The sequence below is a fragment of the Antechinus flavipes genome, chromosome 2, assembly GCF_016432865.1.
Source record: "Antechinus flavipes isolate AdamAnt ecotype Samford, QLD, Australia chromosome 2, AdamAnt_v2, whole genome shotgun sequence".
Taxonomy (NCBI): domain Eukaryota; kingdom Metazoa; phylum Chordata; class Mammalia; order Dasyuromorphia; family Dasyuridae; genus Antechinus; species Antechinus flavipes.
This window is the reverse complement of record NC_067399.1, coordinates 387,027,234-387,042,459: the sequence shown is the minus strand read 5'-3', so window position 1 is coordinate 387,042,459 and position 15,226 is coordinate 387,027,234. Positions and strand designations below refer to the sequence as shown.

Sequence of the window (15,226 nt, the reverse complement as noted above, 5' to 3'; positions counted from 1 at the left end):
CCATTGAGTTTGGGTCCTGCCTAGCGGCAAGTGACGCCCTAGCTAGCGGATTTACGGGCTAGAAGATTGGCTGAGACACCCTGCTGAGACACCAGGTAGAGCGGGAGGAATTGTCTGGAAGGCGCATGATGATTGGTCAAAAGACGCCAGTGGGGCGGGACTTCCAGGAGGCGCTCAGGAATTGGCCGAGAGGCGCGCGCGCAGATGTGAGGGCAGGCGGAAGGTTTAAACTTTGTACAGGTTTTGTGGGCTGTTGGGCTGTCAGTGTCCCTTTGTAAGAATTCTCGGTATTTCCTTAGGGGACCCGGGTGAGGAGGGGCGCCGATCCAAAACACGTTCTTGTGTGCTATCTCTCGCCGGAATTATTTTTGCATTCGACTTAATTCGTCCCTACATACTCTCCCACTTCCCGGGGGAAGCAGGTATGTTTGCCGAGGCTCGATCCCAGCTCTAGAACCGAAAGGGATCTCAAAAATCCCCGATCCCTCTTCTCATTTTCCCGTGGAAAGACCTCAGTGCCCTTATTTGTAAAATGAGAATTACACTTGTTTACTTTTCTTCCACTGTAGTCAGGATTAAATAGTATAATGTAAAGCAGATATTACTGTTCATATAGTTAAATTCTCTCATATTTTAAGTAATTATCGGCTTCTACCATTTCCGAATATATCCCCTTTCTCCCTCGGGAGCCAATCCCATTACAAACTCACGTATTTAAGTTCCTGATTATATATGAATTCTGCATGTATTTTGATATTATGTGCAGCTTTCTGAGCTCATGTTCCCGCACCTCTGCAAGAAAGAGAAGTTGCATTTTCTCAGTCCTTCAGTAAGTCCAAGCTTGGTCATAATTTATTTTCTGCTTTTGTTTAACTTTATATTGTTATAGTCATTGTTGGTATATTATTTTTCCTAGTACTGCTTATTTGCTACATTGATTTACATAAATCTCATGCTTCTCTGAATTCTCCTTAATTCATTGTTTTTTTTTATGTAGTACCATACTACATATGGTAGTATATGTACGTCTTTGTTTAGCCAAGCCTCCATCAGTACTGTTCTCATTTCAGAGTAGGAAATCTTAGTCTATTAAGTGAGTATCATCAACTGTGATGAATGTGGCTTTTTTCAGCAATGAGGTGATTCAAGGCAATTCCAATAGATTTGGGATAGAAGGTGCCGTCGGCATGGCATCCAGAAAGAGCTATGGTGACGATGTAGAGCAAAGCATAGTATCTTCACCTTTTGTTGTTGTTGTTGTTTGTTTGTTTGTTTTCTTGTGTATTTCCCCTTATATTTTTCTTACACAGCATGGGAATATGAAAATATATTTAGAAGAATTGCATGTGTTTAGCCTATATTGGATTGCTTGCTGTCTTGAGAGGAAGAAAAATTTGGAACACAAGATTTTGCAAAGATGAATGTTGAAAATTATCTTTGCATATATTTGGAAAAATACTATAAAAATACCTAAAAAAATGATGATCACATACTTAGCTCATAGTTGTTATGATTAGATGCACCATAAATAAATTATGGCTAACATACTAAAGTACTACCTACAGTAGACTAAAAAAACAGGGAAAGGGATTTTCCCAGGACAAAATTGGTGGCTTTGTTAGCCAGGAGCAGCTTAGATAGCTAAACAATGAGAGAATATAGCATATCAGCAAAGGAAGCATAGAAAAATAAATGCCAGTTGTCAAACTTTTTAATTAAACATATATTTTTATCCTTTTTTTTTTTTTTCTGAGGCAATTGAGATTAAGTGATTTGCCCAGTATGACATAGCTAGGAACTGTCTGAGGGCAGATTTGAACTCAGGTCCTCTTGACTTCAGGGCTAGTTCTCTATCCAATGTGCCATCTAGCTGCTTCTTAGTTATATAATTCTGATAAATTTGTGTGGACAACCTCCTAATGAATGTTACTTGACACCAACCACTTTTCTTCCAACCTTTCAAAATATATTGCTATGTTTTGATATTATAATGTATATTTTTTATGTACTATTTGACCTTCAATAGTAGAAACAGTAACTTTCAACTTCACAAAGAAAAAGTAAAGGTAGAAACTTAAGGAATGGAAGATTAAGGACAAGGCAGGGAGGGGGCTTGTGGAAGGCAGAAGAACAAAACTAATGTATCAATTGAGCTTCACAGCATATGTATTCGATGTTCCTACACCCACAATCTCCCATTGTAGCATAAGTAGCACCTGTTCTATGTAGGCTGAGCTAATTTCCCATTAAGGAGATGGGGAAGCCATTCTACTGATTATCATCAGTTTGGCTTCTTTGCCACCTGAGGCCCAGCCCATGGGGAGTTGGTATGGACGATTTTTTTTTAGTGGAACGTCTATCCTTCAGAGTCTATGCTTTCTGTTTTCTGGAAGCTTGTAGGATAAGATGGGGCTAGTCTTTTCATCTGAATTACTATTTTTTTAATTTTAGGAACTGTAGCCTTTTTAACTTTTGCTATTAATCATTTTAAATTGCATTTAATTCTAAGCCTGAATCACTGGACTGGAGGAGAACATCAACCTCTTCTAAGAAAGGAGATGCATTTTTTCCTCATCTCTTGGCCAAGCTTGATTATTATAATTACACAATTTTCAGTTTACCAACCCATTTCTTTTTTCAGAGGGAGAATCTGAAGTTCAGTGAAAGTCACAAGTATAGGAAATAGCAGATAGTAAATAGTAGGTCCTTTGGTTTCTAATTCAATTTTTTTATATGCTGTACTTTGCTGAGTCCTCACATGGCATGCAGAATGATTCTTAAGAGGTAAACACTAGAGAGAAGAAAGCTCTTTTGGGCTGCAGAGAATTTGCTTTTGTTCTGTGCTCTATTCCTAGTCGAATGACTGTAGCAATTTAGAGTTTATAGAATATACTTTCTTCATAAGATCTTTGTGGAGTAAAACAGGTGTTATTTTCATTTTGCCAGCATGGAAACTGAAGTTCAGAGAGGGGAAGGGACTGGACCATAGATCCTACAAGTACAGAGTAGCAGGATCTCTGATTGAAACTCAAGTCCTCATCTCATAGTCTTTTTCTTTTTTTTTCTTTTGAAACTTTGGTCTTTGACATCAAATCCAATGATCTTTCCACTTTGGCAATGTTGCCCATTTATTTTTGGTAACTGGAAGCATTTGACTTTTCCTTTTGGTTCCACTGTTATTATTGGTTGCTGTCTTCTTGATAGGTAATTTGAGTGAAGAACATACATGGGAGAAGAGGGTTATGACTTGGAATGTAGATATACAGTTGAAATACATTTTCTCTTTGATTTTCAGGGACTCATTTTTCCCTAGGATAAGGTTCCTTTGAGGCCATGTCTGGGACTCCCTTCAGATCCTGCTTTAGGTCTAACTACAGAGAGAAGTTGAACTTGCTTTTAGAGAAAGATGCTTCCTTTTCATTTTACTCAGAACTTCCCAAGACCCCATCTAGCAAGATCATTATTGATTCTGGAAACCTCAGCTCTTTGACAGGGTAAATCCATTTTTTATTACTGCCCTTTACTGTTATATTTGTTTTCTGATCCAGATAGCTCATATTTGGAGTCATTTAATCAGGTGCCACATTTTCTTGATTCTACCTGTGCAGCAACTCTTTCATTTGCTTCTTTCTCTCCATCCAAATATTAAGTTTCTATAGTGCCATGCAATGTGCTAATCCATGGAGATGCAATGAAAAGCAAAAACTGTCCTTCCTGTCAAGGAACTTAAAGTCTAATGGGGAAGAAAATGTACAAATAACTATGTACAAACAAGATATAAATTTACCCTGTAAATTGTTGATAATTTCAGAGAAAAGCCAGGAGTCAGAGATGAAGAGGGGGGAAATCCCAGGCACTAGAAACAGTTAATAAAAATGCATGGAGTAAGGAGATGGAGTGTCAGTGTGGAAAGAATTCCCAGCAAGCTGATCAGTATTGATGGATTGCAGAGTATGTGGAATGGGGTTGAAGTATAAAAAGATTGGAAAGGTTAAGAAGGCATTATAAACTGTGACATATTTAACATGTATAGGACTGCTTGCCATTTGAGGGAGGGGGTGGAGGGAAGGAGGGAAAAAGTCGGAACAGAAGTGAGTACAAAGGATAATGTTATAAAGAAATTTTTTTCAAAATAAAAATAATGCAAATCAAAAAAAAAAAAAAAAGGGGGGGGCGTTATAAGCTAACCAGGCAAATGTTTTAACTTGATCCATTATAAGGCATCATTAGAGTTTATTGAATAGGGAGATGATATGGTCATCTGCACTTTAGACACTTTGATAGCTCAGTGGAAGGTACACTGGAATGGAGAAAGATTTGAGATCAGGAAGACCAGTCACAAAGTTGTTGCAGTATTCTAGGTGTGAGGTGATGAAGGCTGTGAAAGGGAGGAGAGAGATAGGATGATTGCTATCTGGGATGGACAGATCAAATGTAATAGTGCCTATTCCTTCTTCTGGTCTCTTCTATCCTCATTCTACTTACCTCATATCTGCCAGATTGGTATTCCTAATATGTAGATCCGATCTTGTTATTTCCCTTCTTAAAAATCTCCAATCCTATATCCTCTTAAGATAAAATGTAAAATTCTCAGCTTTGCAATAAAATATGCAATTTTAAAATATGGAGTTCACCAGTCATTCCGGTTTTATTTAATATTACTTCCCTTTATGCAACCTCTATTCCTGTCATATTGGCCTACTGGCTATTCTCCATTTATAACATTGCTTATTCCATCCTTATGCAGAGATGTTCTATCTTTAGAATGCTTTCCCTTCTCACTGCTGCCTTTAGGAATTCCTATTTTCCTTCAAGATATAATTTAAATATCACTTAGACACCAAGGCCTTTCTGAACCCCTCAGTGGTTAATGTTTTATTTCTCTTGGAATTACTTTTATATGCATTGTTTTAACTTAATCATATACATGTTTTTTCTTCTTGATAGAATGTAAACTCCTTAAGGATAGGCACTTTGCTTCATTTCCCCATTTTTCTTTGTATTCTCAATGACTGACCTAGTGCCTTGCACATAGCAGAGGCTTAACGTTTTGAATTGAATTGAATTCTGGTGTATCATGATGTTGAGGGGAGTTTTTAGTAATCAAAAAAGAAGTACTAACTATTAAAATGGTGAAGATAAGAGAATTTTTCTTAGTCTTGGCATTCAGTTCAGTTTTTCTGTTCTTAGATAGTTCTGTGAAATTTGGAGAGCCAATAATATGATATTATATGATTTTGGACACTGTTGAGCATTTTAAAAAATATTTTTACATTTCAAATTAAACCTTTTTAAATTGATCTTTTCCCTCTATTCCCTGTTCCCATTGAACAAATTACAAACAAAAGCAAAATTCTCAATCTACATCTATGTAATTCAACAAAATAAATGCTCATATTTTCCATGAATTAAAAATGTATGTCTTTTTGTCTCTGCATTTAAAGTTCATTACATCTCTGTCAAGAGGTAAGTAGCATGTTTCATCTTCATTGTATTGATCAGACTTCCAATGTCGTTCAAAGTTTTCTTCTATAATATCATCATATATTCTTCTATTTCTGCTTACTTGCTCTGCATTCATTCATAAAAGTCTTTGCAGTTACCTCTGACATTTCCTGTTTCATCATTTCTTATGGCATAATAAATATTGCATTATAATCACATATAATAATATGTTTTAACTATTCCTCTTAGAAAAGCAACCCCTTAGTTTCTAATGTTTGGCTACAAATAATTTTGTGTAAATAGATTCTCCTTTTTCTTTGGTTTTACCAAAATCTGGTTCTCATATACCATCTGTACATTTAGTGTACACAGAGATACTCTCAACTAGGGACTTTGGAGTATTACAATATTAAGACATTGACACAAATCTTGTGTTGTGGAAGTTGTGGAACTTCCATTCTAACAAGGATTTTGATGTTTGTTTTTTCATGTGTGTGTGTATGTTTTTTTTTTTTTTTAATGACTCTACAGAGCAACTCCAAAGTGTTGCCTTGACTTGTCAAATATTAGTATTGAGGAGACAGCTGCCACTCAGCTTACCACACCACCAGACCTCGATGAAACTGGTAGGAAGAAGAGAAGCAAAAAGGCTTCTATAAGAAGGATAGTTTAATTATATGTAAGATATTTATATATATAATATATATTAATTATATCTAAATTTTTGTAGAAGAGGAAAGCTAAGATGGGAAAAGTTGGTAAAGGAACTTGACGAAGAAATTAGAAATTTTATCTAAGGGACCTTAGGGAGGCCTTCTGAAATATTTTATCATGCCCAAAATGGTTTCTAAGAAGGAACTATAATTATAATTAAAACTTGGGAGCACTAACTCAAGGGAGAGGATCCAAGTGGGAAGCCAGTGGCCCAGATGAGATTTGGTTTGAGCTCTAGTTTCTAAATAACTGAGGAGATCAATAGCAAAGAGACCTTTTTTTGTGGAAAATCTTATCCTTTAGACTGAAAATTATTTTATCAGTAATCTCATTATGCAATTTACTCTCAGATTTCCAGAATTCTATAGCTTCCCTTCCTTCCTATGCAAAACATCCACAGGGGCTTATAAAGCTTTTTCTTTTGATGATACACTTAGAAATTTCCAATTTTATCATGGAATATCTAGTTAAGGGAAGAAGTATAGTAGATGAAATCTGGTAATGATGAAAATTATTCGATCAAATGCCTATTCTGTGCCAGATACCATGCTGAATGCTGGGGATAAAAGACACTCTCTGTTGTCAAGGAGCTTACATTTTGTGATGTGCTATGTTTAAAGGGAATAGGGACTTCAGTCTCTGAAAATGTGTGCTGACTAGTTGAGGGAGATCTATATATGACAGAATTAATAATAGTGATCATTTGGCTATTTTGGAATAGGCTGCCTCTGAATAGACTATTTATACTTGACTAACTCCTCATTTGGACCCATTCAAAATTATCAGTGGTATAGATTAACAATGGGGAGAGAGGAATAGTACATGAGTAAAGTAAGGAGGAATTTAAGTTTGAGGAAAACTAGCTTGCTATAACATGCCACTGACATCTTTGTGGTGTATTAATATATCCCAATACTATAGTTTAAAAACACTAAGTCAAAAGATTTTTGCTAGTCTGACTCTTCTTAACTGGTTACAGGTAACTTGGATTCTTCTGAACCTCAGGAAGTACAGCTAACTGAATTGTAAGTTACTTGACCTGAAAACTTATTAAATACCTTTATTCTCAAGCTTTTTTTTTTTTTTTTTTAAATCTTTCCAAGTTATTGATAGGACAGTTTTATCTTTTTGGGGCATTTGGTAAAATGAAGAAATTTTCACTTTGGGTTATTTTTTCACGTTTTCCCACTCCTGAAACAGGACTTAATAAAATATTGATGTTGGAGGAATGCTGTAAAATGAAAACTATTATAGCATATATTGAGTGTGGAAAAGACTGTAGATCTTTTTATTCATAGATATGAAGGACAGTGTCATATTTGTATTTGCCATATGGATTATCTGGTGTAAATTTTAATAGCTAATCAGTTTCTTTGCCTTTGTTACTTAGCACATTCTAGTTGACTTCCCCTGACTATTTAATGTGGATGTTTTCAACAAATGCAAAGTAATTATAGTGAAAAAAACAGAGTTGAATTCAGAAAGACCTGGGTTAAAAATCTGTCTCTGCTATTTACTATCTGTGCGACCTTGAGCAGTTTATGTTATTTGTCTGGACTTCCTTTTTCTCACTTGTAAAATTAGGGGGGTGGACCAAATTATTTCTAAGATCTCTTATCTGCCTTGATTATAAGCCTTTACATTTCACTGGCCTGCTACTCCATTGAGTGGTGGGCAAAGGGACTGATATGTTTGATTCCCTTCAGAACTTGACATTGAATTATGTGGGTGAATTATATACTATTTTTCTGTATACTTACACTGAGCTTTTATCAGCACTTATAAAAATCTCATATTTTTTTCTCATTTGTTTTACATGTCCAAATCATGTAGTACAAGAAGTTTGGTTTAAAATGTGAAAAATTCAGACAAAAGATTAGTATGTCAATATATGAAAATTTAAAAGTAGCTCAATTTTGTTTGCATAAGATGAGTGTATAAGAGAGAGCATGACAGTAGAAGAGAACTGGTTTTGGTCAGAAAACCCTCCATTCAGGTTCTAAATCCTGACAAGAATGAATATATGACTTTGTGGAAGTCACTTAACCTATCTCAGCCTCAGACAACTCTTTAAAGACTGTAAATTGGTGAGCAGCTTGTGACCTGAATTGATAGTTTCGTCATGGAATGTTTCCTACACTAATGATATCACAGGCCCAGTTTAAAAGGAAAAAAAGAGATGAGTTCAGACTGATTCATCACTGATACATCTATGCATATAGGGATTTTTTTTTTAATTTAGTACTTTTTTCTCCCAGTTATATGTAAGAACAGTTCTTAACATTCATTTTTCAAATTTTAGAGTTCCAAATTCTCTTCCCTTCTTTCTCCCTATTCTCCCCTTTGAGAATGCAAGCAATTGGATATAGGTTATATATATGTAGCCATTATGCATATGGTTTAGTAAATGAAATAATGAGGGAAAATAATTCTTGAAAATAGTCTTACCCCTCAGATATCACATATGATCAAGAAAATGGCTAGATTAGGTCCAGAGTATTTAGGATAGAAGGAAAAGGAAGAATTTTGGAATTTCCCAAATGATTAAAGAAGAAATTGATTTGGGGGAGTTCACTGATGTCTAATTTATTCTTTGCAGATGTCATCATCAGCATATTAGGAAATACATCCCTGTGAGTATCAGCTTTTTATAAAGTTAGTTTCTCATATGAGATGGGTGCTGGAAATTATTTGGGAATCAGAGAGTAGGCTCTAGGATGCTGTACATGGGTCAGCATCTCTAGAAATCTGCCCTTTGAATTTCTTCCAGGCAGAGCTGCTGTGTAGCACTCCGAGTGCTCTAGGTTCCTTCTGCCAAAAGACAGATGCAATAGGTACTTCCTCTTCAGACAAAGAAAATGTAAGTATTCAGTGTAAAAAGGGACTTAGCTTGCTCACAAACAGTGGTTGGGGTTTTGCTGGTTCCCTTTTTCCCCAAGCATTTTTGGACAGGAAAAGTCCATTAATTACTTTCCCTCAGATGAAAATATCCATTAGTATCTATGTGAGTATATAGTATTTATGCCTAAATTGCTGAATGGAGCAGTGCCTGGTAAGTGTGCCATTTCTGTTCTCCATATTGGTTGGAGATGTTTATTCTCAAAAGGTACCCTTTGTTTGCTACCAATCTTTTCTGCTTCCTTGTGTCTTATCTCTGACACATCTGGTTGTGTGACTTTGGGCAAGTCATATAACTCCCCAGTGCTTGAGGCAATTCTGTCTGAGGGAGAGAAGTATAAGTACTATTAAAAAAAAAAAAAAAAAAAAAAAAAGCAGGGCTTTAGTCACAATACTGCTTGCTGTGGCCTAATATGCAGATCTAACTTTTTTATTTCAAACTTGTTCTGGTAAAGCTATGTTTTCGCTATCAGGACCCCATATACAAATCTTTATTCTACTATTTCCACAGCTATCTAAATCTAGTTGTTCACTCCCCAGAATGTTTTAATCAGTTCCTCTTTCATCTTTTTCTTTGGGCCTCCTTACCCATGACAGCATCTTTGATCTCAAACTTTCTCATCCTTTTTTTTTTTTTCCTTATAGCTCCTTTTTGCTCCCTTGTTTCAAGTGAGTTCTTTACTTCACTCCACTTTTCCTCTATCAGGCATCCTTCCCTTTTGTAGCCTTATTTAGCCCAAGAGTATGTCATTCTGTTATGATAAAATAAGCATCCAAAATGAACTTACATACCATATATCATATAATTTTTGTATAAAGAACAAAAAAGATGTTTAAAAAGTTTACATTCTGTGGAATATGGGAAGAAAGAATTTGTCCCATCAGAGTCAAATAAGAAACAGGTATTGTACCTGCTGTACCTCTTTCACTCTCCCCCATTCAACACCAACTCGTCTTTTTTTTCCACAGGAGAACAGCTTTCTGGAACACCCTACACAACCAATGCTCAAATCCTTAAGACTTCAAGAAAGATTAAGAAAACCCCTCTTGTCTCCTCTTTCTCTGCTAGTGAGTATTAGCTTTCTGGGCCCTATGATCACCTGCAAAGGACTCCTGGAAGAGCTGGTCTCATTAGATGTTGAGTTATTTCAAAATGGACTGGGAATAGAAAGGCTGACAGAACAAACAGGTTAGATAAAACAAATCATTATTGAAACAAATGCCACCCACTTGAATCACATCTCAAAATCAATCAGGTCCCAGAATGATAGAGAGCCATCTTAGACCTTTCCACCTTAATTTAATGGTGATATATAATTCCTAATGGGGAAATGATCAAGAATGTGATTTGATTTGATTTTTAAAATGCTTTTCTCCCCAGAGATAGATCAAGTTACTCATTTATTATTATTCTTTCACATTTTGTTTGGATCAGAATTCGAACTTTCTGTATTAGTTCCAGTCCAGTGGAAAAGTGGCCACATATTTTAGATTGTTAGTAAAATTATCATGCTTCAGATTTTAGGTCTCTGGCTAGGCCAATTGGTTTCTTACAATACAATATCATTTTTCTTGACAGGACAACAGAAATTCTGTGGAAGATGAAATGAATGATTTGGGAAGCCCCATTACCAGAATTCCACTGCATCAGGATGGAAAAGAAGACTATGTAGGGGAGACTTCACTTGAGCTAATGGAAGTTTTCCTGGATGAGCAAGAAGTCAAGGTAAAGACTTTTAAAAATCTGTTTATTAAAAATAAATTTTTATTAAAGCTTTTTACTTTCAAAACATATACATAGATAATTTTCAACACTTACTCTTGCAAAAGTTTATGTTCTAAATTTTGTCCCTCCCTCCCTAACTCCTAGATGACAAATAATCCAATATATGTTAAACATGTGCAATTTTTCTGTACATATTTCCACAATTATTGTGCTGCTCCAGAAAAGTCAGATCAAAAAGGGGGAAAAAATGAGAAAGAAAACAAAATGCAAGCAAATAACAGCAAAAAGAGTGAAAATAATATGTTGTGATCCATAGTCCTCTTTCTGAATGCAGATGTCTCTCTTCATCACAAGACCATTGGAACTGACCTGAATTATCTCATTGTTGAAAAAAGCCATGTCCATCAAAATTGATCATCATATAATCTTTGTTGCCATGTACAATGATCTCCTGGTTCTGTTCACTTAATTTGGCATAAGTTCATGTAAATCTCTCCAGACTTCTCTGAAATCATTTTGCTGATCATTTCTTATAGAACAATAATATTCCATAACATTCATATAACATAACTTATTCAGCCATTCTCCAACTGAAGAGTATCCACTCAGTTTCCAGTTTCTTGCCATTATATAAAAGGCCACCGCAAATAAAAAAATAAAAAAATTAAGACTCTCTTGAGAGTAAAATGAAAGGAGGACTAGAGAACTGGGTTCAAATCCTGGCTTTGTTTCTTACTATTTCTGTAATTTTGGGCAAGGGCTCTGCTCTGGGCCAAAGTTCCTCTTCTTTAAAACTTGAAAATTCTCCTAGATGATTGCTGAGGCTCCTGTTCTGCTCTAAATCTAAATCATGCTATGATTCTACAATGCCTTAGACATCGTTACTATGGATGCTGTGGATATTTTACTTAGACATAATTTACTTTAACGTGGAAGGTCCAGTCAGTGTGGCTTCTAATCACACCTCTGATAGATCTATTGTGTGACCTTGGACAGGCCAGTTAGCCTCTGTGGGCCTCAGCTTTCCAATCTACAAAAGGAAGGGTTTAAATTAAATGGCCTCTGAAATCTCTTCCAGACTTATATCTATGACCCTCTGACCCAGAAAGCTCCATTTCTCATCTATATGATCTGACTTAAATAAAATCTTTAGTTTTATCAATTCTGAATTGTCATTAGTCCAGAAATTGTAGTAACAAATATATAGCGGGCTTATGCTCAGAAGGATTTTCTCATGAATCCTTATATTTTCTTAAGGACTTAAGATTCACTTTACAAAGTTAATTACTTGTTAACAATGTTAAGATAGATTAAACCTTTGTTTAGATGTGTTGTTTTTGGTGAGGTATGAACTTTCTTTGTTCTGGATATCATTGAGTTACCTCCACCTTGAAGATGAACTTCACTCCAGGGTAAGAGTTTACATCAGAGGAGCTGTATAGGTCATGAAGGGATGTAGGATCCATCAAAAAAAGGGGCCAGAGGCCTATATTCTCTTCCAGACTTATGGTTCTGTCCTGGGGTGGAGTCCCTGCATTCTCCACACGGGAAATGACACTCAGAGTTGCTAGAGAGTCCACTCTTGCCCACCATATCTCTCTCCCTGCACTTGCACATACATGAAACTCATAGTATTAAGAACAGAAACCTGTTTCTTTCTTGATATAGTGGATTGCTCCATTACTCTTCCAGCATCTGCTTCATAGCTTTCCCATTGCTGTTTCCTTTCTGCTGAGTCCAATTCCTATAGCCTCCTTGGCTAGGCTTATCAGAGGCTTATTGTCTCTATTGCAGACCAAATGCTCTCTTAGTATATATGGGAACTTGTAGGGACTACATGGAAATAAAGGCTTGCCTCCAAGGACCTGACTCCTTGTGACTGGCTTCCCTCTGTCTCTCCAGGCAAGTTTTGTCTCTTTTAAAAGGTTATATCTTAAAGGTAGGAAGTTTACTAAAGTTATACATTGCACATGTTTTCAGATATTTTCAATGTATTATTCAGTTGTGCTGATTTTTTTTTTTTTTTTTTTACATTTTAAAAAATACTCTTATATGGGATGAATCTCTGGGAGAGAGATAGAGAATAGAGGTAACGATGATGATAGAAGAAGTAGACAACTTCAATAAAAACTTACTTTTTAATACGTCAATGATGAGATAGTTATTGGACAAATTTTTCCATTACCATTATATCTGTTATAGTGGTCTGTAATCAGTAATCTTTGATGCTACTATTATGATTTTGGGTTTTTTTTTTTTAGAATTTGCTGATAATAGATACATCTGGTGTTTTGAAAGTATAGAAAGGTAGAAGTAAGTTTGGATTAATTAGCACAATACATTAAGTAGAAAGCCATTAGTAGGGGGGAAAGAAGAATGAAAGCAAGCTTTTAATTGTATGTATTTTTTCCTTTTTAAAAAACTTATTTAGTATTTTATTTTTTCCCGGTTACATGTGAGAAAACAGTTTTTAACAGTTGTTTTTAAAACTTTTGAGTTCTAGATTCTCTCCTTCCTGATCTCCCTTCATTGAGAAGGCAAGCAATTTGTTATAGATTATGCATAAAGAGTTATACAAAATATTTTTGATCTTTGATATTGGCCCTTGTATGTTAAATTTTCTATTAAGTTCAGATTTAGTTGATATAAAGTCTTGAAAAATCTGCAAGTTTGTTGATTGTCCATTTTTTTTCCTCATTCGATATCATAGAAAATTTTGCTGGACATGATATTTTTGGCCTCAGGCCAATATCACAACTAGGTCTGTATCCCAAAAGAGAAAAAAAAAAGAAAAGAAACTATATGTACAAAAATATTTATAGCAGCTCTTTTCTGGTGTTAAAGAACTGGAAATTGAGAGGATGCCCATCAATTGGGGAATGGCTACACAAATTGTAATATATGATTATGATGGAATAAAATTGTGCTATAAAAAATGAGGAGGAGGGGCAGCTAGGTAGTACAGTGAAGAGAGCACCAGCCCTGAAGTTAGGAGGACCTGAGTTCAAATCTGGCCTCAGATACTTAACACTTCCTAGTTTGTGATCCTGGGCAAGTCACTTGACCCCAATTGCATCAGCCAAAAAAAAAAAAAATGATAAAGAGGAGAGGATTCTGGGAAGATGGTGGAAGTAGGTTGTTAAATTTCAAGCTCTCCTGATTTCCCCCAGAAAGAGAACAAATTTGCACCTCAGGGCAAACATAGACTGGTGAAAAATCAAGCCAACTTAGAGAAAATAGGGGTTCTCCAGATATAGCAAGAGAAGATCTGAAGAAAGATTCCAGGGAAGCAATTAACCTGTGGAAAGTGCAAATACCTCTGGACTAGCTCTACAGAAACATCAAGTAGGGAGCCTCAGAACTAGCTGGATTTGGCTGAAGCCTCAGCATGTACCACAGGAACTTTCACTTCCTTGTATGGAATCAGAGTCTGAGTACCCTGGCTAATTAGGAATGCCAGGACCATCTGTGCTGCAGGGATTCCATTCTGAGCAGGAAAGAATTAGCTCATCCAGTGAGAGCAGGAGTAGGACAGGGATGCTGCTGTCTGTGGGCACTTTCTGGAGGGTGGAACTCTTGGTTTAGGGTTCCTGGTCAGAGGAGAGAGCTCAGGTGAAGTTAGAGGAACCATCCCTTCACCCCATGATTAGAGGTGCTTACACTAATATACTAATCTTATTTTTTAAAAATGAACCCATGGGGCAGTTAGTTGATGCAGCGGATAGAGCACCATCCTTGAAGTCAGGAGGACTTGAGTTAAGATCTGGCCTCAGACACTTAACACTTCCTAGTTGTGTGACCCTAAGCAAGTCACTTAACCTCAAATGCTTCAGCAAAAAAAAAAAAAAAGACCCCACAAAGAAGAAAGAAATCCACCATAGAAATTTACTAAAGGAACAGGGAAGACCAGAGTTCACCTTCAGAGGAGGACAATGAAGTAAAAAAAAGCTTCTTCCCCAAAGGGTAATGTGAAATGGCTCCCTGCCCAAAGAGAATTTATAGAACTCAAAATAAAAAATAAAAAAAATTTAAAAGTCAAATGAGAGACATTGAGGAAAAAAAAACCATCCAAGAAAAACAAGATTATGAAAAAAAAAGTTAATCAACTAGAAAAGGAAATACAGAGTCTCAAAAAGGAAAATAACTCTTTCAAGATGAGAATTGGGCAAGGGGAAACCAGTGAAGCATTGAGAGACCAAGAAATAACAAAACAAATTCTAAAGAATGAAAAAATAGAACAGAATGTGAAACATCTTATAGGAAAAACAACAAATATGGAAAATAGATCAAGAAGAGAAAATATATAAATAATAGTTAATGCCAGAAAATTATGACCAAAAAAAGAACGTTGACACAATAATGCAAGAAATCATCCCAGAAAATTGTCTTAGAATGCTATATCATGAGAGAAAAGTAGAAATAGAAAAAAAAAATCTACCAATC

The 15,226-nt window shown here is 35.8% G+C and overlaps 1 protein-coding gene across 2 annotated transcripts in view; it reads left to right on the top strand.

Annotated features, from left to right (window-relative positions):
- The first annotated feature begins 214 nt into the window (after window positions 1–214).
- The window catches only part of CDC25C (cell division cycle 25C), a 33,396-nt gene continuing 18,384 nt past the window's right edge, over window positions 215–15,226 (top strand). The window contains exons 1-9 of one of the 2 annotated variants that reach the window (XM_051978476.1): window positions 215–422; window positions 767–829; window positions 3,296–3,494; window positions 5,977–6,071; window positions 7,139–7,184; window positions 8,759–8,792; window positions 8,930–9,019; window positions 10,027–10,125; window positions 10,637–10,783. In XM_051978476.1, coding sequence (XP_051834436.1) covers window positions 3,334–3,494; window positions 5,977–6,071; window positions 7,139–7,184; window positions 8,759–8,792; window positions 8,930–9,019; window positions 10,027–10,125; window positions 10,637–10,783 — 672 coding nt within the window. In that variant the 5' untranslated portion in view covers window positions 215–422; window positions 767–829; window positions 3,296–3,333. The remainder of the gene's footprint in view (window positions 423–766; window positions 830–3,295; window positions 3,495–5,976; window positions 6,072–7,138; window positions 7,185–8,758; window positions 8,793–8,929; window positions 9,020–10,026; window positions 10,126–10,636; window positions 10,784–15,226) is intronic. The other variant, XM_051978477.1, reaches the window with a different exon arrangement.